Source organism: Micromesistius poutassou (assembly GCF_964030765.1).
Source record: "Micromesistius poutassou genome assembly, chromosome: 13".
Classification (NCBI taxonomy): Eukaryota; Metazoa; Chordata; class Actinopteri; order Gadiformes; family Gadidae; genus Micromesistius; species Micromesistius poutassou.
Window position 1 is genome coordinate 18274866 of NC_140283.1, and position 25129 is coordinate 18299994.

At 47.6% G+C, this 25129-nt stretch overlaps 1 protein-coding gene across 2 annotated transcripts in view; it reads left to right on the forward strand.

The window, feature by feature from the left end:
* LOC311357003 (pleckstrin homology domain-containing family A member 5-like) overlaps nucleotides 1-25129 on the forward strand; it is a 68132-nt gene that overhangs the window by 21638 nt on the left and 21365 nt on the right. The window contains exons 1-8 of one of the 2 annotated variants that reach the window (XM_084476877.1): nucleotides 4627-4836; nucleotides 11426-11509; nucleotides 17647-17767; nucleotides 18025-18129; nucleotides 19283-19355; nucleotides 20552-20652; nucleotides 22030-22145; nucleotides 24397-25089. In XM_084476877.1, the coding sequence (XP_084333003.1) occupies nucleotides 17699-17767; nucleotides 18025-18129; nucleotides 19283-19355; nucleotides 20552-20652; nucleotides 22030-22145; nucleotides 24397-25089 (1157 nt within the window). In that variant the 5' untranslated portion in view covers nucleotides 4627-4836; nucleotides 11426-11509; nucleotides 17647-17698. Of the gene's footprint in view, nucleotides 1-4626; nucleotides 4837-11425; nucleotides 11510-17646; nucleotides 17768-18024; nucleotides 18130-19282; nucleotides 19356-20551; nucleotides 20653-22029; nucleotides 22146-24396; nucleotides 25090-25129 lie in introns of those variants that run through there. The other variant, XM_084476876.1, reaches the window with a different exon arrangement.

Genomic DNA, 25129 nt, shown 5'->3' on the forward strand with positions numbered 1-25129 from the left:
AGTCAACCATGGAGCAAGTGTGTCTGTCAAAACAAAGCCTTCTTTTCCCACTGCACTCCTACGCTCTGACTTCCTGTGATGTCAGCTCAGCTGTCAGTCAGTGATCATCACAACGCTGACCTCTCTCTCTTTCAGTCCTCCTCGCCTCCTGTCTGTCTTCACGCCGGCTCTCCGTGAGGTGTTACATTCTCAAAAAGTCGGGAATATTTAAATGTCAAAACAAAATGGCTTGAAAGGTATTACAAAGTCCTGAGTCTTATTTGTATCGGTCTTTTTGACCTATAGTTTTTCTGTTGGACCTATGCTTCAGAACTTTATGGCTGGTCGATTATTTGTGTGTCTGGGACTTTCATATTATATTGCAGTTCAAGGGGTATTAAAAATCTTCATCATCATCATCTTATAATGTAATTTATAATATTTATTGAAACCTGCAGATGCCCTGTCATGACTGTTCACCAGTAGTACATTCACTGTTTCACCAGTAGTACATTCACTGTCTTAACCCTGAGTGAACTCGTGGGTGGTTAGACCGGAGAAACTTGTGTCACCGGTGAGCATGGTGGCTTTGTAATAATCACCTTCTAGGCTAATATGAGAGGCCCAATACCGGCGGTCATTGCTTTGTGGAAGTTGTAATTATGATCACTGGAGCGTTATGAGGCATGACACGGTTCACTTCCCTTAACTCACTGGTTCGCCCGAAGGTTTGACCTCCCCTCATTGATTGGCCTGTTTTGTAGCTCAAAACTGGCCTTTGTTTTATTCTATAACGGCAAAGAAATGTCTCACTTTTATCATCAACAGCCTTTTTATTTGCGGTCACATTGTTCAAATCCTTTTCTATTTCTCTATCCATAATAATTGCTGTTGTTTTGAAGCCCTCCCTCTCCGTTTAAGAATAAGATATGGAGTCGAGTTTCCTGGTCACGTTTACCCTTCAGCGACCGGCTGTTTTAATCTCGCTCGTCAATGCAAGCAGATGTACACTTAATTTCGTCTCATTGACTCAAATCCTGTGATACCATGCATCCATCCGCGGCCGAGCTAGAAATAGCTCTTTGAGATGGATCTCCCAGCTCATCTGTTCTCCAAGAACCACTTGGTACATCATCAATCACTGTGTTTATCTCATCAGAGACAGCTGGGCCTGCCCTGTCTCAGCCTCCATCGCTGAGAGGCCGCTTGCCTCTATTGAGAGCCATCACGCATTTAACTCTCCATCACTTTCCTGGCCAGGACGAACCTAGCCCTCCACTCGATTAAGTAAACCTAACTCTGTGTGTGTCTCTGTATGTGTGTGTGTGTGTGTGTGTGTGTGTGTGTCTGTGGGTGTGCGGGTGAGGCTAGCAATCTCAATAGCAAGAACACCTATATAATATCAGTCTCAGGACTATATGAAAGGGTGGATTTAGAGTGAGCCTTGGGATTTGGGGGTTGCAGGCCGAAATACTAAATTCAGCCATAGGCTATAACTCCCACTACCACCCCCCCTTGCCTCCTCTCCTTCAAGAGTCAGGTCATATCCTGTCATTCCCTCAGATCTCTTAGAACTTGCTGATAAAGGGGCCTTCTATGCGTGCATGCTCTTTCCCCATCACTGGCCTGGAACGAGGTCATTGTGTTGGGAGTGATGGCAAACAAACACCCCAATTAGCACTTCTTCTGCACTGGGCTGCTGCTGTTTGGCCCTGAGCTCATGTTACACCTGCAGCGGTGTAGCAACAAACGCTAGATGTACTCCCGGACAAACCTCTTGTCCACATACACAGAGCGGTGGTGGGTGGGGGGGGGGGGAGGTCTCTTGCATAGTTAAAAGGCCAGAGAAGAGACGGTAGGCAGGAAGCCGAGGACTTTTTGGCCGTTTCTTCTGAGAGCTGTGAAGAAGCCTGTGAAAGATGCAGAGCTTCTGCGGCTGGTCCGTCTCTCTCCAGCATTGCGTGGGCAGCTATTATGTCTGATTGCTCTCCCTCTTTTCCCTCTTGCTTTATCTGTGGACGGGAGGCAGCTTCTAATGCAAAGGCCATAGTTGGAGTGCAACGCTCCTTAACCCAGTCCTAATCAAGCCAGTGGTACTCCTGGCTTGGCAGCTCTGAGTAGCCACTGTGCAACCATAATAGTTCCTAGTCTACAGTGAAACACAGGTTTATCATGTCACATTCTGCAAGAATTGCTCAAGAAGTATATAGTATTATGTATTCTTTCATATAGTTTTTTTTACCTTTCGACCTGGGTCTTGGATGTCGGCACAGTGTTGCAACACCAGTCTCTTTTCCTCTCCAAATATAGCAGAGACGTTTTAATATTTAACCTGCTTAACAGCAAGCCTCTCGACGTGAAGCATTCCCCCCGAAATGGCTTTTTAACGGCTCAGTCAACCACTCATCACATCCCCGCCCACCCACTCAACCATGTATTTCCACTACGGTCCTGGCAGGAGCAGCCTGCTCTCAACGGTTCAGCGGCTTTGGCTTTGATCAAATAAACAAGACCCCCTTTGCTTACCTACCCCTGCCATCCTCCCAGTGTCATAAAGTGGTGTTTAGCTTTGAGCTGGACTTAAGCAACGTTCCTGAGTTCCAGACGGAAAACATGGGGAGTTCCATGTGTGTGTTTGGTGTGGCCGGGCGGTGGCCGTCTCCACGCCCAGGCAAAACATTCTGGGAAACAAGCTGTTTGACTCCCACGAACCTTCTGATGTATCTACACACGTTCCTCTCCTCCCCTCCCCTCCCCTCCCCTCCCCTTTTGATGCTCTCCTCCCAACCAGGCCCAGTCTTTCCCTGATATACGCTAATCCGTTTTATCTATTCCGTCTCATATCTTATTTTGTAAAGAACACGACAGTTTGAGCTATGGAGATATTTTCCGGCGTCACTTCTTAACTGCGGGCAATCAGTTAAGAAGTGTAAACCCAGCCTGCTGGAGCCGGGATAAGGATGTGAGGAGGAGGAGGAGACCTGAAGTTCACTGAACTTTATTTCACGAGTCAAGAATGTGAAGGGCTTGGCCCTAAGAGTAAATCTCGTTTAGAACAAGGGGGTGTCAATACCAAGATGATACAAATCAAATGAACAAGCTTGACTTTAAGGTTGTCCTTGTTTTTTTTTTTACTGTGTTAAAAAGTAGGATGCGTGCAGATGGCCGAACAGCTTGAGGCGAATATCCCTCCAGACCCTTTTGGGGGGTAGGTGGGTGGTTGGGATCTGGTCACTAGATATATAGTCCATCTCCCCTGTCGTCCTATTAAGCCCCCATTTCTTCCCCCCCCCCCCCCCCCGGCGTGTGTTGGCTGTTCTGCACCCCTGGGCTCTCAGTTCAAACATTAGAGGGCCTCCCTCTCCCTGGAGGATCAAGGGAAGCTGAGGGGCTCTCAGTGTTACCAGTGTAACCCCCCCCCCCCCCCCCCCTCTCTCCCTCTCTCCCTCCCTCAGCCCCCCCTCCCCCAACCCTCAGTCCCCCCCCCTTCCCCCCACACTCGCCACTAGAATGGATACATGATGAATTATTTAGTTAGTAGGAGATGCTAGTCAAGGAAGTTCTCACACATTATGGTGTTAATGTGTGATTGTTGGATAGGATTCAGAAAGAAACCCATTATGGCTTGCTACTAGAGACCTCGTCTGGGCTGTGTGTGTACATATACACTGTGTGTGTGTGTGTGTGTGTGTGTGTGTGTGTGTGTGTGTGTGTGTGTGTGTGTGTGTGTGTGTGTGTGTGTGTGAGAGAAAGTGTGTGAGCGCTGCAAGGATGAACTGGAGTGTGCTCAAACCAGCTCTGCCCACACAGAACAAGAGGAGAAAGGCAGACAGTGAGAGGCTATTGACGGTCCTCCTGGGCCTTTGACTGGGCCCAGCAGGTCTGTCGCTGGAGAAGCTGTTTGGTGACTAGATGTGGGGCAGGGTGGGGGTGCTGGGGTCATAGTCCAGGCTTTAATGTCCTCAATAGTCACCGTCCCCCCTCTGAACCTACTTAAAATGCAGTTCTTTTCACCTACCGCTTCCCATTGAAGCAAACAAGCTATGGTTAGAGTGGGCTATTGGGAAAGCCGGAAGTGGATAACAGAGCAAACATTACAATCTCTTGTTGTCTGTAGCGAGCGCCGCAGCCGAAAACCCTTATTGTGGTTTTTGGATGGAACATTTGACCATACTTTGTAGATTGTTTGGGTATGAGTGTGACACTTCTTGAGGAGTTGTCACCCCACAGCCACATGACAGCAGTGTTTCCAGTGTAAAAGATGAGTCACAACATAAAAGCCATCACATCTATGCTGAGCAATCAAGAATGTAAGCTCATCAGCAGTGCTTTCATCTAATCTCCTTTTTCACGTAGCCGTATCATTCAGCTGTTAACTGTTTTTGGTGTAAACAGTTGGGGGAATTAAAAAAGGTAATATTTCATTCATTTCTAAATCACTCGCCTAGCAGAGACCCTGTATAGGCTCTCCTGAATCGATAACTTCCTCGTTATTCTTCCTGGCGGACGGCGCTTTCCTCTTTTGTTTTTTTTTGCAGTTGGGAGTGAGCAGCGAGGCTGCTCTCGCCATTTAGCTTTGGATCCGGAGCGTGACATCACTTGCCTCTCGGGTTTCAGCAATTTTTACTACTGGCTACACACGCGTTCTGCCGCGCCGCTGTCAGCTGGGACGCTCTGCTCTGCTTCCAACACTGTGGAGGAGGCGCACTTCACCGGAGACGCTCCGAGCTAACGGGCTCTCACCGGGACTCTCCTTTTAGTCGGCTCTTTCGCTGCGTCTTACCCCTGTCCCTCGCCTGGATACACGGTTACATGTTCGGATCGGCTGTCTCGGAAACATTTGTGAAGCCGCTCAGTGTGAGTAAATTCGTTTTTCCGATATTGATCTCGGGTGCGTTTGCGGTTCTCTCTTGATGATTTGGGGCTATTTGCGACGCTGTGCGTCTTAATGTATGTGTTTTCCAGCTGCTCAGGTGTTCTGACTGGCTTATGTCGAGAATCCTACAATGGGTTGGGGATCATTTCTTTGGCACACGTGTAGTAGGCTAGGCTGCACGGATACAAACAGCAGCTGCAACGCCAGAGTGCAATAGTTGACTAGACGCGCTGTTTTTAATCAATGTGCGCAATGTTAAGGACCTGCGACGTCAATGCGGAGAGGGTGGAGGACTGATCGTATTGTGGTCACTTGAGCGAAGTTTCAGATAATACCAAGCGATTTCAACAGTGAGCCGGATATTGGATGTAGATTAGACGGATCTGTGGACGTACCTTTTTATGTTGACGTTTTATCAGTCGGTGGAGACAGTGTTTTGCTTTGCTGGCATAGTATTCTCAACACAAAATGAGCGGGTGAGTGTAACACCATACTGTAGTCAGCTACCGCATCGGCCCTAGGCAGTGGTTGAAGGTAAGCAGATGTTTTAGGTTAAACTGTAAATAACACCTACATATATATACACACACACACACACACACACACACACACACACACACAGTTAGGCACTGTTGGCTGGTTTGTAATCTGTAATAGAAGGCCTTTATTTTTCAATGTTAACCCTGTCTGGGTTCGGTGGAGTACCTGCTACTCAAACAGAATGGATGTGGGTGTGGTATGCCTTTTAGCAAATCACTTGCTGGCAGAAAGAAAAACAGTCTGTCATTGTAGTCATCAGGTTTCTCCTGGGAGACGATACACAAATTCATTAATTAAGTAAATGGGACGTATACAGCAGTGTTTTCCAAAGCCTGACTTCCCTGAAATGTAGCACTTCACCTGAAGCTAGAGAGCCATACGGCTATCAGTCGTCTGTCAAGCCCCAATTCGGTTCAGTGTCCCAGAATATAACCGCAACTTTCCCACTTCGTCTTTAATTCACCAGAATATACATTGGGTGTCTTTCCTTGGTTTTCTGTTCATCATTCCACAATCAACAATATAACAAGGTAACAATATAATAGAAGTAGAGGATTAAAAACTGAATTATTTGGTTTTAAACCATCAACACCAGTAGTATTTGCATAATTGTATCATTTGTTTGTCACACCTATTTATTTTCCGGGCTACGGATATATTATATACTGTAAAGAATATGCATTTCTGTTATTGAGATTTGTGTGTGCATGAGTGCGTGCGCGTGTGTGTGTGTGTGGTCTATTCAACTTTGGTGTATAGTCTTTTTTTAAGCTTTGTGATTTCGAGAGAGAGAGAGAGAGAGAGAGAGAGAGAGAGAGAGAGAGAGAGAGAGAGAGAGAGAGAGAGAGAGAGAGAGAGAGAGAGAGAGAGAGAGAGAGAGAGAGAGAGAGAGAGAGAGAGAGAGAGAGAGAGAGAGAGAGAGAGAGAGAGAGAGAGAGATGGGCCACAACACTGACGTCAGGTCACTCTGAATGCACGTGTGGCGTTTTCGGTTGATTGCTTTTGTTTCCCGAGCTCGGTGGGCCAGTGGCGTTGACGTCTCCTCACCCACCACACTTTGTTCTGCCCCGGGCCTAGAACAATAAAGCGATGAGGACTGCAGTAAAAACAGTTGGTCTCATGAGGGCTAGCCCCTGGAAAAACCAACTCTCGCTGCCTGAGAAAACGTCAAGGAGGGTGGGGGTGTTATGCCGGCCAGAGGGACAATTCAACCAGTAGAACTGCAGAAACCAGGGAAACAAGCCCCCCCCCCCCCCCCCCCCTGGTTACAGTATGTCCTCCCATTCTGGCTTCAGCTCCTGTTTCATAGCGTCCCGTTTCAATTATTATGATTATTAAATGCATGCTGAGAGCAGGCAGCCAGGAGCCGTCTTGCACAAGTTGATGTGAGAAAGTTTTTTTTAATATCTGCCACATTTGAAAGTGATTCAGTGCCCCCAACCTCCCTGTGTTTCTGCTTTGAAAGCACATCCTTCGTGACTTGCCGACTGGAGTGAAAATAACATTTCATATTCAAGAAATTGCCTCGTTGTATTCTCACTCCTCTGAACACGCAGTCCCAAACAATTTCTATCAAGAAGTTACCCTCCCATGGATCACCAAATTCAAAGAACACCACTGTAACTAACGCAATTTCAGTGACGAGGCAAAAATAATGAATAGTACACAGACTTTAAAATCAATATAACTGAGGCATTTGACATGAAGGCAATAAGCAATTCTGAATTAAAGCACATAACATTGCCATTGAGGCCTGCATTTGGACAGGTAATTGTATTTAGTATTATATAGACTTCCACTGAAACCACAAATTACTTTCAGATGTAGTTAAAACTTTAAACCTTCTCATAGTGTGTGTGTGTGTGTGTGTGTGTACATATTTAATTGGTGTGGGTGCCTTTGGTCGATATTTCTAAGATGACACACTTTCCGTGCCTTCTCATGCTTCTTAAATGTTTTTTTCATCAGATAGTAAACCCATACCCTATTCTCACCAGTTGAACAAAGTAGGCCAGGTAGAGCTTCTGCCAACTTTAAACATCGTAACGCAGTGTTTATAGATGGAAATGCCCTATTTTGCATTTGCAAGCTGTTTCAGTTCTGCTGTGCGCCTGTAAACATGAATGGCCTCAATCACCTGCAATGTAGCATTATGTCACAGATAAAGTTATGTTTGTAGAGCATGACACAAGCACCGCCACAATCAGATGTTCAAACGCCTTCCGGGGCTTGCAACCAGCCGATCCCATGCCCATAATATCCTGACTGCATTAATTAGTTCTACAGCAGAGCGCTCCTTGGTTGCCTTCACACCATACTGGCGTCATTCAGTTGAATGTAATGGGAATTATCTTCCAGTGTAGTTGGAGGCAGTATGTATTTATAGAGTACACCGGAGCAGAGGGAGATCATTGTTTCGATACGCCTGAGTGGCTGCCTTAACTGGAACAGAACAGAGCCAATCATCATCACAGTGTAGCTTTTACTATTGTCTGGGGCAAACAGATGTGACAGTGCTGTTAAATCCGGGATGATGTCAGTTCAAACCATCCTACTTTAAAAAAATATTTTCTTTTTAAAATTGTTGTGTATAAAGTAATTGGAAGAGCCTGTTTACAGCCTTGGAATCCAGTCTGCCTTCCAGCTAGTAAACATGTTTGGTAGTGGTCTCGTTGGCTTAAGTGGTTGTATTTTTATTTTTAAAACCTACAGGGAAAAAAACAACATACATAACAAGCTAGGCTAAGACCATTTTCCATGTTGACCCCTGGAGCATGAACTCTTAATACTAGGACTCACCGCTAATGACGGAGAACAGAACAGAATCCATCCAGGAACAAGCCCCGCCTCACCACAGGGTCAACCCAGCTAACGGCCCACGGCTCCTGCTTCTCTGCACCATCCATCTCTGAAGGGGTGGGGACCTCCTGCTGAATTTTCCTCCCGGCCTGACCATTTTTCATCTCGGCTCTAAAAGACACGAAAGGCCCAAGCTAGAAGGACGGGCAAAAAAAAAAGAAAGGCCTGTGCCTTATTTTCAAGGGGAAATGTTACCAGATGCCCCCTTTCACCATACGGCTCCTGTGGCTTTGGGCTTGCATATATTTTAGTTCAGTGACCTCAGACCACATCCTTGTGATGGTCTTTGAATGCTGCAGCAGCAGCTAAGGTTGGTTGGCTGAGGCTTTTGGCAAGAATGTTTAAACTGTTATATTAAATAGAAAAGTGTAATCGTAACCTTTTGGACCGTGTTGTAGTGATTAGGTATCATTGGTATGCTGCCACTATTGCATTGCCTGGGTTGCTTGACAATCGCTTTTCTGTTCTGTGACAAATTAATATCCGATGTTCTTTTTGATTATAGCTTCTTCGGGCCAATAATGTGCCATAAAATTGCTGAAGATAATATCTCCGTTCAGTTTGGATTTTGGAATCACTTTGTGTACATAATTCTTTTGCCAGGACTTTGCAAGGGAGGTAGAAGGAATGCAGTAGGAATATAGTAGTGATACGAAAGGTGCATACTTGTATTTTGGTATTATTACTAGTTATCTAATCATCTCCTGTATTTTCATCTCCCGGTTTTTCATGTAGTTTTACACAGATCCCATGGAGAATGTTCATGAAACCTCCAGCCATTTCATGATGAGGACGATTCAGCTCTTTGATGTAGCCCACTTCTTAGCAATCTTATAAACACTGACCTGGCACATTGAATACATATGCAGAATCCTTATTTAATGCCAGGAGGGGCTTTTTCTCTTCATGTCCCGACCATTTCAATACTATCTGACCTGAGCACTAGTTTCATCTTCAAGGCAGTTTCACTACTAAGAGTTTGGACATTTTTCCATTTTATCTTGCTACAGAGCTCCATATCTGCAGACTTCACAAAGATGAGTTTTCTGCTTTTCACTGGGTCTTAACCAGCTACCATAACACTGTTGAAAGTGCTACTCCTGCACGCCTGTAATCTGTCACCTCATGTTTTGGGTTCGTGAGATATGGCAGATCATATACTGTACCGGGAGTGGTGCTATTTCTGGCCAGTAGGTTGGTGTTCTTGGTTCAAAGAAAGGGCGATTGATGACTTATTACGGTAAAATAACAGGCAGTGGGTAGAGTTGTGCATCTCACTATTATTACTAGAATCAGCAGCTGCACCTGCCGGCCATGAGTGGAGACTGATTTAGACTGCCTACGTTCTATTACGGCTATAAAGGGCTCTTAGTGAACCTAACATGGACATCAAAAGTAACTGCAACAACGTCTTGTTTTTGCACCCTGTTGTGCTCATCGTGGTTCTCCTGCTTCTCTCGTCCCACACCGCTACCGCTATCGACTGCATCTCCGTGACTTGCATCTTTCTCTCCACCTCACGTCTGACGGGACCTCTGAAGAGTGAGATATTAGCAAACCCATGCACGGTGCACACTGTCTGCGTCTTCATTCCACACCGCGCAGCCTCCTGCCAACAATGCCTCCAGTAATTATAGGCTAGCACGAGGCAGAGGGCTGCACTCAGGGCTAAAATGGAACCCAACCCTATACTTTATATGTATTATTTGCTCGTTCCAGTGCACGAGAGGCCCGTGTTTAAGGCGGTATTTCTGGGATTTTAGTTTGACTCTGTTGAAAGCCAAGTGAGTTAAATTGTGAAAAGATTTGACGTTTGAATGGAATAGTATTCGGGACTGGGATGTTTTCCTTTGTCTTAAAAAGAGTTTGTGCATGTCCAGTGTTTGGTCTTTCCGTTGTCTGTACGGAGGTCACAGTAGTGACCTGTGAATGGCTGGACGAGACTTAAATAAACCCCTCAAAAAACACCAGCAGGGTTAGCAGATACTCTTTACTCATTGGGCGAAAGAGCAGCGCTACATTCCTCTTACATTGTGTATTCTGATAAACCATTTTAACATTAGACATTACATTTTCTGTTTGAATACATTACAATTATTTTCCAATTCCTAACAATACAGTCCTAATCAATGGCGTTTCATTGTAATCGCCTGACATGAAGGCGGAGCAGTTGTTGTGCAACCCCGCCAGATAGCGACCCCCTCCGGCCTTGAAGATCACACAGGTCACTGACCCCACGTCAGTGGAATGCTGCGGTTGCTGCAGACGTCCCAGCCTTCCCAGGCCCCTCCTCCTGCTCCTCCAGAACTGTGTGGTCTGTGTCCTGGTGCTAATCACGTCAGTATGGAAGTGCCTTTTTGTGGGTGTAATTACACGACCCGGCTGGGTGGGTGGCTTCCTCGATGGCTCTGTGATTAGATGGGGGAGTGCAGGGGAGCAAGGCATGCAACTGGATCACGAAGATTGAGAAAGGCTTTTCTCTACTGCGGCCAATACTTATAAATCCCAGAGTTTGGAGTGTGTTGTGTCGTGCTAAACAAGGAGTTGAAAGATGTTGAAGTTCACCACTAAACAATATTCAAGGTCGGTATAATATATGTGTATATTTATTCTTTTGTATGCTAATGTGGTCCAATGTGGCTCTGTTGCAAGTGCTGCTATAAAGTTGGGCATTTGGTATTTGGTATTTGGTGTATATTGGGGAACAAATATGCAATGTGTTCTGCCTACTTCAACTTCAGCTCATTGCGGTACGGCAAACTCTTTCATGTCGTTATGTGAGCGCGAAAGTGACAGTGATTTAGGAATATAAATATTTGTAATCTCGCCGATAAAATCTCTACTGAGGAGACAACAGCTTCCCTATTGTGCCTCTACTGTCCTCACAAAGTCTCTCTTCCTCCTCGCCCTACCACAACTAAACACAGCCTTTTATTTATTTACTCTTCCACACCTACTGGTTCATCTATGCGCGTCTTCAACTGCTGACCTCGTTGAAGAAAGCCATCGGTTTGTGATGGTCACAATAAGCGGCCTGTTCCTCCACTCTGCTTGAAGGATGGGTTTTGACAGCACGGCTCATTGTTGTTGACAGCTCTAAGTGTCTGAGTGTGCTGTTTTCGCTGCCTACTTATTTTCTCCTTTTCCTCATTCTCTCTTTCCTCTCTCCAGCCACAATGAGCGGAAGGTGACCTGCAAACATCCCGTCTCCGGCATCCCATCACAAGACAACTGCATCTTTGTTGTCAACGAACAGTAAGTCTCTTCTTTGTGCCTCTGGAAATCCTGCCCAGCCGCATTGCTGAGCTCTGCCATCACACGTTGAGACCGCCCGATATGCGTATCATACATCAGCGCATAGCGACGCGTAGCCATGGCAACCCTTTCATATTGACAACAACATTGTTGTCCTGTGGTTGGTAGGGTCTGTGCTGGTGGTATGTCGGACTGCTAGGAGTGGAGGGCAGATGTATGGAGTCTTTGATACTTATAGAGCCAGTGAACCATATGGTAATGTGTCTTGTCTATGAGAGTCAACATAAAAATCGATTCCATTGTCTCACTGCTACTTAGATAGCCTAAGACATGTATAAGTCATGTAGAGAAAACAGGAGTAAAATCCTATGTTTTTGGCGGTCTCTGTGTCTCTGTGAATGTTCCACTGCCCTCTGAAAGCCAGCAGCGTTCTCCTGACGTCGGATTGCAGCTTGGTATACTCTTCGACGTCATGACCCACATCAGCCGTTGCACATGTGCAACGGCTGATGTGGACGGCCACGTCAGAGAGGATTTAGCTTCTCGGACACTTGTGGTATAACACCGCACTGAGTGGCGCATTTCATGCACTACACATTGCTCAGAAGAAAGACTACAAAGTTGGCGTTGATCGTAACCATGGGGATAACACGCCCCCCTTCTTTCGAGAAGGCCCAACCCAAAACAATGTTGTTGTTTTTTTAAATCTCAGTGTTTGTATGTGACACTTATACCTTAAATCTGCTTCTTTAAGCATTAAGTTGCTCATTGTCAGTCTGGTGCATTGACCTTGGAGGACTTCATGCCCTCACAGTTTGAACAAATGCATCTGAGTCCAAGCCATCAGTAGAGCAGCCCATGTGACCGCCTGTCCGACTACCTGCAGCGGTTGCACGTGCTTTGTGCTCAGGTTTCAGTTCATCCGTAAAGAGTTCAATTAACGTCCCCTTTTTAAACAAGGCTCAGCCAGGATAAAGACAGGAAGTAAGTGAGAAGCTCTCACAAAGGGGAAGGTGAGGCTGAACTTCAGACACTCTGCGCTTCCTTCAGTGCGGACCTTTTATAATTACATAGATGAGTGTGGACCTCTGTTCAGGAGGGTTAAGGGAAGTATGTGGATGTAAATGAAGAACGTTGGTCGTATCAACGGCTTCATATCCTCATTCTCAGACGAGACTTTTCGCTCGTAAACAGACGGACCCTTATAGAAAGGCTGTGATTATTGAGACCTTTTAGTGGGTAAATGTATACACCTCGCCAAATGTCTATTGGCTGAACTTTCAGCCCTTCCTTTCACAAGTCTGGCGTAAACAGATTGGCTTGCTTGTCAAATCCCATCAAGATAGACAATCATCTTTTTGTCATGTAGAAATGTTTGTTCAGTGTTCAAAACCAAACTAATGTCCTTCCCTATTCTCTGTTCATAGTACAAAAATCTCCCCAATTTCCATGTGACTAACAACACATGACATGACCCCTGCTTGAATAGGGGATGCCTCTTTGTCAGGGTTATTTTCCGGCAATCATAATACACACTCTTGACACATTCCTCTCATCGTGACTATCACCTCCTTGCTATTTCTCAACTGTCAGAACACAGTGTTAAGTTTAAATATGAAATGTTTTCCTGAAAATGATGGGAAAAATTGAATTGACCCTTTTGGCTCGTAAACCATACTAGCTACAACAAATAATACAAATCCTGTTAACTTGCACCTAAATGTTGAAATGCCTACCAAACGTCTTGGTAAGGGGACTGAGGAAACATAGGAAAGCTAGCATAATGCTTGACTACTGCAGATACTGCTCTTAATCCCGCAGTTGGCTGTGTTTGAGCAACAGTAATGAAGGAAGGGGGGGGGGGAATCCTCTGCCTCGACCAGTAAAAAAAAGGCAAATTAAGAAGTTAAGCTGCCTCCCCCATCGCCTAGATAAAGAGACAAATGACTGCTAATCGGCTCCGTGCAGAAGAACTCAAATCAGGATTCGCATTAATGCATATATGGGATGAATCCGAAAGGCAGAATTGTTCTTATTGATACAAATGTTTGCCTTCGAAGACCATTTGCATGCATACAATTGTCACATAGGCAATTGCCCAACTGTGAAAATTGGTATACAGATGAGACCAAAGTTGTATAATTAAATAGATGGGAAAGCATAACGGCATAACTTCAACCTACACGATTTAACTTGCACGTCTTACTTCAAGGTAATCATGCCGTTTATGTCACCCACTAGCTTCATGATGGCTGTCATACTAAAGTCATTGAGACTGAGCTCGCCCACGTCACATAAATATCAATTATATGTTATGCCGCCACTTTGAATTCAATCAAAGCTGATTCCAAGGGTCCTTTAATATTCTACAGTGAATGTTAGCTTAATTCACATGTCAAATTATAGCATCTAGTAAGCCAAGGTTTTGAATGTGTTCCGCTTGACATGTTTTTAATGACCTGCTTTGCCTGAGGTTGGAGGATAATTGACGTGATAATTAGTAATCTGGGACAGATGAATGTGTGGTCCCATGCTGTAGGAGGAGGCGGTCGGTAAAGTATTAATTATCATGTTGAAGTGGTCTGTTTCAAGTCGAAGCCATCAGGTCCTTTTACCCAGGTCTAGATGGAGACAGAGCTTAAGTATACAGTTGGTCTTACAGGAATAAACCTGATCCTACCGTGATGTCTAACTCCTGACGCTGATCAATTGAATGCAAAGAATGTCTCACATATATTCATAGAAACTGTATTTCAAATGTCTCTCCCAATTCTCTTTTACCTTATAGCTTGAACTGTGGACAATTGGGTCACTCTGTATTTGGAAGGTAATGCACAGTCAAGTATGATGAATGCTGTGTGTGTTTAACTTTGTAGTTCACACAACCGTCACACATCTTTGTCTGTCTGTGTATGTATGCTCTGTATCATTTCACACTAACAACAGGCTGGGAGGTGTTTTGAATAGGGGTTTGCTCAGTGTCCTGTTATGCGTTTGCATTCCAACGTCATGCAAGGTGTCTAATATTGTCCGCACCATGTGTGTGTTGTGTTCGACAGAGCAAAAACATTGAGTAACAACCGGTCAGCCTCAAACCCCGGTTGTACTCGATGTGGGGCTTGGAGATGAACTGTGTCAAAAAACGGAATTCACATTTACTACTCTGAATGCCCCAACACACTAACCCAAGTTCACCTTTCTCGGTCGCGTCCTAAATTCGACCAAAGTATTGCTTCTGCTCTCTTTGGCGTCGGCGGGGTGCTAACTGCTTCACGTAGTCACGCTACATTAAGCCCCGGCGTGTCAGAGACATTTCAGCCCCTTTCCCGATACAGGGTCACCACGTCTAGCATGCAATATGTGGCAGGGCTGTGTGGAAATGCAATTAGCCTCCACCGCTATGTGGCTGAAGAGCAGGCCAGTGCGTGCTACACTCCTTTCCCTTTGATTACTGCGCCGCCGAGCCCGGCGTCATCAGACGCTGGCTCAAGTGCTGTTCAGCCCCTGTGTATATCCCCGCCCGTGGAAGCTTACCTCCAGGCCTTTGTTCGTTTTCTGTCTCCTCTTTTTATTCTGAATGCTTGAAGGTCACGTGCACCACCGAACAAAAGTGTTCTAAAGCACCCTGGTTTCGTTGCAGAATGCTGCGTGGTCAATTTAAAGTGCCCCCTCAGCCAGACAGTTCAGGATTGCCCCCCCCCCCCCCCCCGCCAAACCCTCACATGCACCCCCCCCCCCTTCCCCCCAGTGGAGCCAGGCATCGCAGAGCGCTTAATCCCCCCTGCTTCCTTTTTACCGGCTCACACCCACACCCCCACACAAATACACAATTAGTCTGACAGAAGTGGTGGTGTTTGGGGTGGTGTTGGTGGTGGAGGTGAGGGAGGCACTGTATATTCCGGCCAGGGTTTGTGCTTGGATTCGATCCAAGGGCTTTGTTAGTTTGTATGGCAGCATTGAGCGAATCCTTTGCAGCGTGGGGATGACATCAGTTTTAGGAGTGTGAGCCGTACTGTAGTTCACCAAGTTTATTTATATACTGTACATCAGCACAGCAATAACGATGGGTAATTGTTTTTGGAAATGAGTTTCCTTGGTGAAAGGGTACGCCTTTGATTAAAAGGGTACACCGTTGACCCTTTTCAATTTATTTTTGTAAAGAGCTTTTACTAATTGAAACGTGGGACGTACCATGTATAATCATATTCTGGTCATCAGTATTTGGACTCGTTGGTATATTTTTCGATCAAATAATCAGACCTGATGGCAACCATTGTTGCATTTGCTGCGTCAGGTGCAACAACAACCAAGATAACTGGCAAAGATGCTGACTCAAACCCTACTCCATGATGAGAATAATTGTATTTACTTGCTGATGTACCTTGTTCCCAAAAGCCAATACTATCTTGAGTATCCACTTCTTATCCAACTGTGGCACTTCATGATGCCACAGTTGCATGACGCGTCTTCTACAACCGTAACATGCAGTAGGCAGGGTCTGTAATATGGAACCAATTTGTCATTCCTGGTGTTATCCCGTCTTTTTTTTATGCCCATCTGCCTGCACCGCTGCAGCTCGTGTTGGAAAGAGCTGACGCACGCTCTCTCCCCCTTTAATTCCAGTGCCAGCAGTGGGATTATCAGGCATGCAGTAATTGGCAATAAAGCCCACACAGTATAAATGTGTGTCCACAAAAGGGCCGTCAGCTAAAAAGAGCATTGGCCAATGTTTTTTTCCGACCAACGCGGGCCAATCTCTTCCGCCCACACCGCTTCATGTCGTAGGAGAGGGTGTGCATGACATCGATTATGGATCACTTAGGGTTTGACCTGACAGTCAGTAGTAGTGCTGTGATACAACGGTGGTCACATCTACTACTAATATATATGATTGATATTTAAATGATGTCAAGGATGGAGGATGCAACTGTCTGCTCATCCCACAACCCTTCACCGGTCAGGATCCCTAATGTAGATGTACTATGATTTGTTTTATGCTTCTAGTTCCCTGGAGAAAACAAGGTTCAGGGTTTACTCTGAATTTAATAATAGCAATACTTTGAATCCAGCCCAGACTTTAATTTGCACAACACCTACTAATGAATCTGTCTGTTATATCCATTGTTCCGTCACATCGTTGTTTTGTAGGGTCTGTATGTATGTAGCATCAAACTTGTGTTCCCAGTCACTGTCGGCTGTCCTCGCACGGGAATGAACCCTTTCATCTGTTGCCTGCTCTGACGACCGTCCACTATGTCTGTTTATCCTGTGTTTGTGCTCCTGAATCCAAAGAGCATGCACTCTGTAATGACTCTGTTATAGTCATTTTCAATGATCAATTTCAAAAAACTGAAACACTTGAAAAGGTGAAAGCAAATGATAACACAAGACACAAGGTCTCAGGCTTTTCGTACTGTGTTTTGCTTGTTCAGGTTGGTCACAGGAGTTTTTCAGTGCACTCAATGTTTGGGCCAATGGGAAGTAGGGGAGGGCTGTACTTGTTCAGTGACCTCAAACCCAATATATCCATGAGATGACACCTTTTTCCCTGCCGCAGTACATGTGTTCTACTTCAGTTTTTCTTGTCTTGGTCCCTCGTGACCAAAACACGGTAGCCTCAACAACGGAGCACATTTCCAAAAGCCATTGGCTCCTTATTGTTTTGCAAATAAATGCAAAATTTGACATTTGACTTCGTTTGTTTTACCCTCCAAAATTCCTACTCAGTGCGGCTGGGTCTGTTTTCCTTCCTGGGAAGCCTCTAGAAAGGCTCTCCTGGCCTAGTTCACGGCTGCACATTACCGCCGAAGCTCAATGTGTCGGGCAATATCTGCAGACCATTTACATTTGTTGGGAGCTGAATCAACACTGACACGGTTGGCGTAATTGGCTTCGTTCATAGGCCCACGTCTTGAGATTCCATACCAATTTGGGAAACCAAAGTTTCCCAAATTCAGAGAGCAGACGAAGCAAATTCGTAATGGATTCGGCCTGACCCAAACAGGCATCCTCAACCTACTTTCTCCTCCTCTCGTACTCCTCTCGTATCGAGGTCATTGAGCAAGCTGCGGTTGTGTTTGTGGCCGAGGGGTCGGCTCTCGTAGGCTCACAGTGTTTCTATGTATCACCTGGTGCAGATCAGCCCAAACAGCCCCAGCCAATGAAAAGAAGGACCGGTTCCTGAGCAACATGAGTGAGGCCTCCAACTACACGGGCGCCTCGGACTACGCCACGCATCAGAACAGCACAGCGGGAAGAGTGAGTGACACACACATGAAGTACACGACAGGGGAGGGTATCTGTATGAGATCTGGCTCAGGTCCTAAGGTTTTGCAAAATTAAATTTGGATTCAAACTACATTTTTTTTTTTTTAAACTACCGTTTAACTTCACTAGAACTCGTGTTTACGTATAACAAATTAATCAAGATGCTTCAACACGATTTTGTTATTCTCCAAGGACCAGCCCGTAGGTATAACCACATCCTCACATGTTTTATGCATACCCATTTACAGCCTTCCAGACCCTCGAAGAAAGTTCACAACTTTGGGAAGCGGTCCAATTCTATCAGAAGGAACCCGGGTGCCCCGGTTATCCGGAGCAACTGGCTGTATAAACAGGTAAGTGAAGTCAATAAGAAACGAGCACGAGCTTTTGGTACAAAATCAGCATCCGCTGTAGAGACACACGCTGCGATGTAGAAACTGCGAGGTTCATCCCTGGTGTAAGTCTATGTCCTTGCATCCATCCATTCAATTCTAGCAGAAAACTCTTCCGCTCTTAAGCTGTTGCAAATTTCTTTAAACCAAAATCGCAGGACGCTTTGTCAAGCTTTCCTACTAAGCCGGTCACCTAAGGGGCACGTTGCTTTAAATAGCAGCCCTTCATCCCAGCTCCCTTGTTGGTTTACACCAAGGGCGGGGGCTTGGCTTTATTGGGGCCTCTATTAACTGGGGAGTCGTTCTCTCGTTTTCCCCGCTGAAGTGGACGTCTCATTTAGTCTTGGCGCTCCTGCCAATGGCCTCCTTGAGTCGTGTAGGGGGGAGAGTGCTCACGCTGGCTTTCTTATTGAGGAACCTCACTGAGTGGGGGGGGGGAGGGGGCGAAGGTTGGGGTGGAAGCTTGTCATTCGAACAAAAAAGTCTCCCGACGTGTACATCTATTCAGCGCCATTCAAACCTCGGTTCCTTTGAAGTTCACGACTGGGACAAGCAGCAGCAGCCGCCGCCCCCGAGCTGACCCGTCGACGGGTGCGCTCACCACAACCTCTCTCGCTCTCTCTCTCTCTCTCTCTCCCTCAGAGGCCCGAACTGTCACACAAGCGGGCGAAAGAGAAACAAGGAACTGTATCGGGACGCTTGCTCGTTCGCGAGCACATAAGGGGAACTACGCATTGGCCCTTGTCCACTTTCTAGGCCCCTCGATGCATCTTAGAAACAGTATCGAGTGCTTCTAGAGAAGGACTGTATTTTCATATGTTGTGCTCCCTGAACAATGGAATCCCCCTTTGCTTTAACGCTTAAACGGTTGTTTTGGTTGTAATCACAGACCCATGATAAACCACTCTCTTATTTATTCGGTGCATATCATACTGGAAATCAAATCATCCCATCTCTTAGCATTCCTGCAGCGTCTGGGTCGGCTCCAGCTAAAGAAGTATTGCAGCCCGAGCGCCTTGTTTCTCGATTTCTATTTTCATTTGTCAACTAAGCTGTTTCCAGCTTTTTTTGGAGGCATGTGTTGGAGCCTGTGTTCCTCTCTCGGTCTCTGCAGGACAGCACTGGGATGAAGCTGTGGAAGAAGCGGTGGTTTGTGCTGTCAGACCTGTGCCTGTTTTACTACCGAGGTGAGTCCAGGTGCCCGGGCAGCCGCCCCCCCCCCCCTTTTTGTCTCAATAATACGCAATAATAGTAGAAACTGTGGTGAACATCCGAAGCGACTGCTTGTGCTGTTGGATTTATCGGTCTAATGAGTGCGAGCCTTCATCCCCGCGGAGGGCCGCGTCGCTGCAGCTGTCTGTTTTAAAGTGATCCCTTTTATCGTTGCTACATTTGGTTTTCATTATGAAGCTCCAAATGGTTCTCCCGAAACGTATCACCGAGATCGAACCAGACGTGTCCCCCTCCCCTGTCCCACACAGAGACGAAACTCCTCCATCACGCACCACAGGGGTTACACCATCAGCCCGATCTGTGTTTGTATGCACAGGCGCAGAGAGTTGAACGTTGGGTTAGACCTAGAGGGATCCAAAGGCTGCTCAGTCCTGCACGCTTTGCAATCTTCTGCATCGGGACTCTAGGGTGCTGTGGGACATAATCTCTCTCGCTCTCTCGCTCTCTCTCCTCCAAAGTTTTATTCGCTAAGACACTTTGCATTATTCCTCTCAGCCACAGCTCTGTGTGTGTGTGTGTGTGTGTGTGTGTGTGTGTGTGTGTGTGTGTGTGTGTGTGTCAGAGAGTTGTTTACTTTCACATCGCGTTGCCTTATTAATTATTTATTTTTGACCTGTGATGTAGAAGAAGAAGTGTGCACTCAAACAGACACACACCTACTGTCTTAGCAGGGGTACTTTCCCATAAACCGACACACACACACATAAACTCTCTCTGATGCACGCACACACGCACACACGCACAGGGACTAAACAAACAAAAATTGACAAGGGGCAAAGGCAGCCACATCAAGGGCATATTTTGTATTCCCTTTGGGTGAGCTATGCAGATGGAGTTGTGATATATTTAGACAGCTAGACGATGTTGTGCATATGACACAAACCCAATATAACCCTAAGCTCCCCATAGTCATTCTGGAGCTCTGTCCGCTCATATAATGGGACTTGGAGGGAGGAAGCATCATCGACGTTAAATCCATGTTCATTAGTCCCACTGATTGCACTGTGCCCTATAATTCTGCCACCAGCCACTGTCCCTTTTTCAGTTTGCGATCCAGTTTTGGTTTGGTTTTTATCATGCGGTTCTAGAAAGAAAATGGGTTCCAGCTCCAACCGGATTCCCTTTTTGTGTTTTGTTTTTCGACGTGCAGATGAGAAAGAAGAGGGGATACTTGGCAGCATCCTCCTGCCCAGTTTCCATGTGTCCATGCTCTCTGTGGAGGACCACATTAACAGGAAATACGCCTTCAAGGTCGGTCCATATTTCAGCTCCCATCAAACTGTGTTTGTGCATAATCTCTTGTCACCGGGGTCGTTGATGAAATCTTGAAGATGCCGTGGTTGTGTTTCCCAGATTACTTTTATCACATGTTAAAAGCCGTGTCAAGCTGTGTCACTGCGGTAAGTAAGTCAAGACACATTTGGGAACTCGGGCCTCAAAGCAAATGTTTTCATATTGTATTATTGAATAGAATCGAAAAACGTGTTTTTGTTAGATTTGTAAAAGATGCATCCCACGTTGTCTGCAAATACACACAAACGCACGCGGTTACGAAACCACGGAGGTGACGCAGGGCGCCGCATAAGCCCCACCCGACCTGCGCTAAACCCCAGCGAGCGTGCAGCCCCCCCCGCTGTCCCGTCCCATCCTATCACACTGTCGGATCGCACCAGACTTCAGTTCAGTTCACTGTGGGACCCTTTCATAAACCCCGAGACTCGGGGCCGGGTGCCCTGCCAAGCTTCAGCCACACACAGACGCCCAGAAGTCTGCCCAAGGCCTCTCCAACCGCACGGCCCGCCCCGCCTGCCAGGCTAGACGCAGGCTAACACGGGGGGAAACGGGCTAGAGAGAGAGAGCACAGGGCACGGCCAGGCGCTCGCTCCAGCGGGATCCAAATAGGAATAGGATTTCTGCCCGTGTTGTTTTTTTTTTTTTTTTTCACTCGCAGCATACCATACATTCTAAACCCCCAATCCGGAGTTGTGGTCGCCCCTTGCGGCATCACGGGACGCCCTCAGCTTGACTCTAGTGTTCTGCAGAAGTGGAATAGAGTGACGGCAATGTTTTTCAAGACACTGGGTAGTCACGATATTGTGCATGTTTTATGAACATTGTGTATCTTTTGTGTGCGTGTTTGTGTGTCTGTGGCTTGTTCATACACGCTGTAACAATACGATGGTGTGTGTGTGTGTGTGTGTGTGTGTGTGCGCTGCGAGGCAATGGTGTGGACCGGGCAGCTTGTGCGCCAGATGCTGTGTTGTAACATGGTAAGTCATGCAGTATATTGCAGAGCATTTCATTAAGCAGTAGGCACTGGTATGCATCGGTTTGGCTCATGCATAGAAACATAGCTTGCTGGGCTTTTGCACTCCCATCGCTAAACGTATTGAAAGCATTTTTATTTTATTTTCTCTCCACCTCAGTGTCTCCAATGCAATTTCGTCGACATTACCTTGCGGTCTAATCTTGCTTACCGCTCTCTTGACCCTTTAAAAAAAAAAATCCTAATTAAATTGTGGTCTGCGGTCCAATCGACACGTTGCCTCAAGTCTGTCCTCTCTCTCTTCCAGGTAACATTGTGAATCTGCCCTTCTCACCCCTGATCCACGACGGCGGCGACAACAGGCGACACACCCCAACATGCGGACGTACTACTTCTGCACAGACACGGCCAAAGAGATGGAGGCGTGGATGAAGGCCATGACCGAGGCGGCCCTCGTCCACTCGGAGCCGGTCAAAAGGTTTGTGTTCACCACACACCTCACTTGTGGACCCGCATCGGAACAAAGTGAGACGGATGCGTCCGTGCCCAGATAGGGTTGTTTAACTTGAGATAAGGTTTTAAACAGAAGGTGCTATCGCCTCTATCGCTGGCCGTAATCTCAGAACGCATTACCACACCATAATGACCGCCCATAATGCACTGCGAAACGGGACCCAGCAACGCAACGCTTGCCTTGCCTTGCGCTGTAGTCCTCGCCGCTACCAGCTTGCATTTATATGCATTCATAACACTGCGTGTGTACACACACACACACACACACGTGGTGAAACAAGGGCATAACTGCCTTATGCAACGATGATGTGACCTCCTTCCTTAGCGTGTGTGCTCCAGATGGTGAGAGCGATGTGGCACAGTCACACCTTACTAGAGCAAACCCCCTTTTTTTATTTTATGATGCCATTTGAAACGGGCGAACAGATTAGCTCTTTTTTTTAAATTACACAATGCAGTGTGTCAACCGGGGACGTTCATTCAGAGTTCTGCTACCGCCGCGAGATAACGCGAGCTGTACATGCTGTGATCGCTTTATCACGTCCAATAGCATTCAATCGTATCTCTATGGGTGATGCATAGTGTTCAGAGCGAACAAACACAGATTAACCCTGACTGCTACGAACCGTTCCCTCTTGTTGTAATTGGCCAATTTTGAATATGACTCGCGACTAAGCATGAGGTAATGCAGAAAGGCTTTTCTTCGGGGGGGCTTTATATGTTTTTTTTTTCACGAGGACGAAGGAGCCAGAGATGGCTGGAGAAGACATTACTAATGGCTACTGCTGCTGCTGCTTAAAAAAAAACACTGGAGTGGAAACTGGGAAGGAAGAGCTGTTACTGTTGGTCTCTCCACAACCCCTTCCAGAGTCACATATCCACTGGGAGGAGAGGGGGTGGTGGGGAGGGGGGGGGGTGTGGGTGTTCCTGGGTGTTCCTGCTCTTTGAAGCCCTGACCTTGAGGTCAGCCAAGGCGAATGAGTTAAGGGTGTCTATTCCCAGTAGAGATCCGGCTCTAGACCCACAGACCCATGAACGGGTCCGCTGCAGGGTAGCCGTGACGGGGGGGGGGGGGGCGGGGGGGGGGGGGGGCTGAGAAAGGTCCAGGGGCCACATTTCAGAGACGTCTCCATCGTGTTTTATTGGAGATCTCTGGTTTCCACCTCGAGCCAGCTGTAAGAATCACCCCCCCCCCCGCCTCTTCCCACAATCAACATAACTTTTCCCTTTGTCAGAGGGCTGCCCACAAGTTCTTCCCAAGGCTAGCTCGCACATTGTCTGAGCCCCGCCATCCGTGTCTGTAAAATACATTTCACGCATGCGGTGCGGTGTGCGCGCGTGTGTGTGTGTGCTGATTAGCAACACAGCTGCTTTTTGCCTGAGCCGTATCTGCCTTATTCATCATCCTTTTCTCTCTCCTCGGTGAGTGGGTAATGCAGCCTACGTGCTCCTCACTCACGCTCACCGTCTCTCTTTCTGTTTCTGTTTCTGTTTAGCTGTCTCTCTCTCTGTCCCTCTCACTGTCTCTCTCTGTCTCGCTCTCTCTTTGTTTCTCTATCTCTCTGTCTCTCTATCTCTCTGGCTCTCTCTGTCTGTCTCTCTCTCGCTCTGTCTCTATCTGTCTCACTGTCTCTATCTGTCTCACTGTTTCTGTCTCTGTCTCACTGTCTCTATCTGTCTTACTGTCTCTGTCTCACTGTCTCTCTATCTGTCTCTGTCTCTGTCTCACTGTCTCTCTCTAGCTCTGTCTCTGTCTCACTGTCTCTCTCTGTCTCACTGTCTCTGTCTCATTGTCTCTCTGTCTCTGTCTCACTGTCTCTCTCTAGCTCTGTCTTACTGTCTCTCTCTGTCTCACTGTCTCTCTCTGTCTCTGTCTCACTGTCTCTGTCTCACTGTCTCTATCTGTCTCACTGTGTCTCTGTCTCACTGCCTCTCTATCGGTCTCACTGTCTCTGTCTCTCTGACTCACTGCCTCTCTATCTGTCTCACTCTCTCTCTCTCTGACTCACTGCCTCTCTATCTGTCTCACTCTCTCTCTCTCTGACTCACTGCCTCTCTATCTGTCTCACTCTCTCTCTCTCTGACTCACTGCCTCTCTATCTGTCTCACTCTCTCTCTCTCTCTCACTGCCTCTCTATCTGTCTCACGCTCTCTCTCTCTCTCTGTCTCACTGTCTCTCTATCGGTCTCACTGTCTCTCCGTCTGTCTCCCTCCAGGCTGGAGCGACTGAAGGTGGAGCAGTGCGGGCCGCAGGACGTCAACCACCTGACCCCCGAGGCCCTCAACCACCTGGCCCCCGAGGCCCCGCGCCCGGCGCTGACGCGGCCCGAGATCCAGAACAACGAGCGCAACCGCGAGGCGGGCCGCGAGCACCCCGCCGCCGCCGCCGCCGTCAACATCCCCATCCCCGCCCCCACCCTGAGCGTCCCCACCCCCTGCCCCACCCCCAGCCCCACCACCCCCACCGGCGCCACCACCCCCACGCCCGAGGAGCAGGAGCGGCGGCAGCGGGAGGCGGAGCGCTACGGCTTCCAGAGCAACGGCGGCGAGAACCAGCGGCCGCTCACCAAGATCAACAGCCTCAAGCTGCAGCCGGCCCAGGCCGCCGCCCTCACCGCCGGCGTGGCCTCGCATCACCCGCGCACCCCCACGCCCACGGAGACGGACGGCCCGTACCGCGGTGCCGCGCCCCAGGTGAACGGCGGCGGCGGTGGCGGCGGTGGTGGCGGCGGCGGGCCCGGGGACCACATCCCCGGGGGGGACGGCGCGGCCGTGCCCACGCCGAGGCCAGAGGGGCAGGGGCAGGGGCAGGTGCCGGAGCGCTCCCTCAGCAGGACCAGCTCCATGCAGCAGCTGGAGCAGTGGGTCCGCACGCAGAGGGGCCGCGGCCAGGACGAGGACACCCGCAGGTCAGTGGCGGAGGTCCGGGCCGGCGGCTCGGTTAATGTG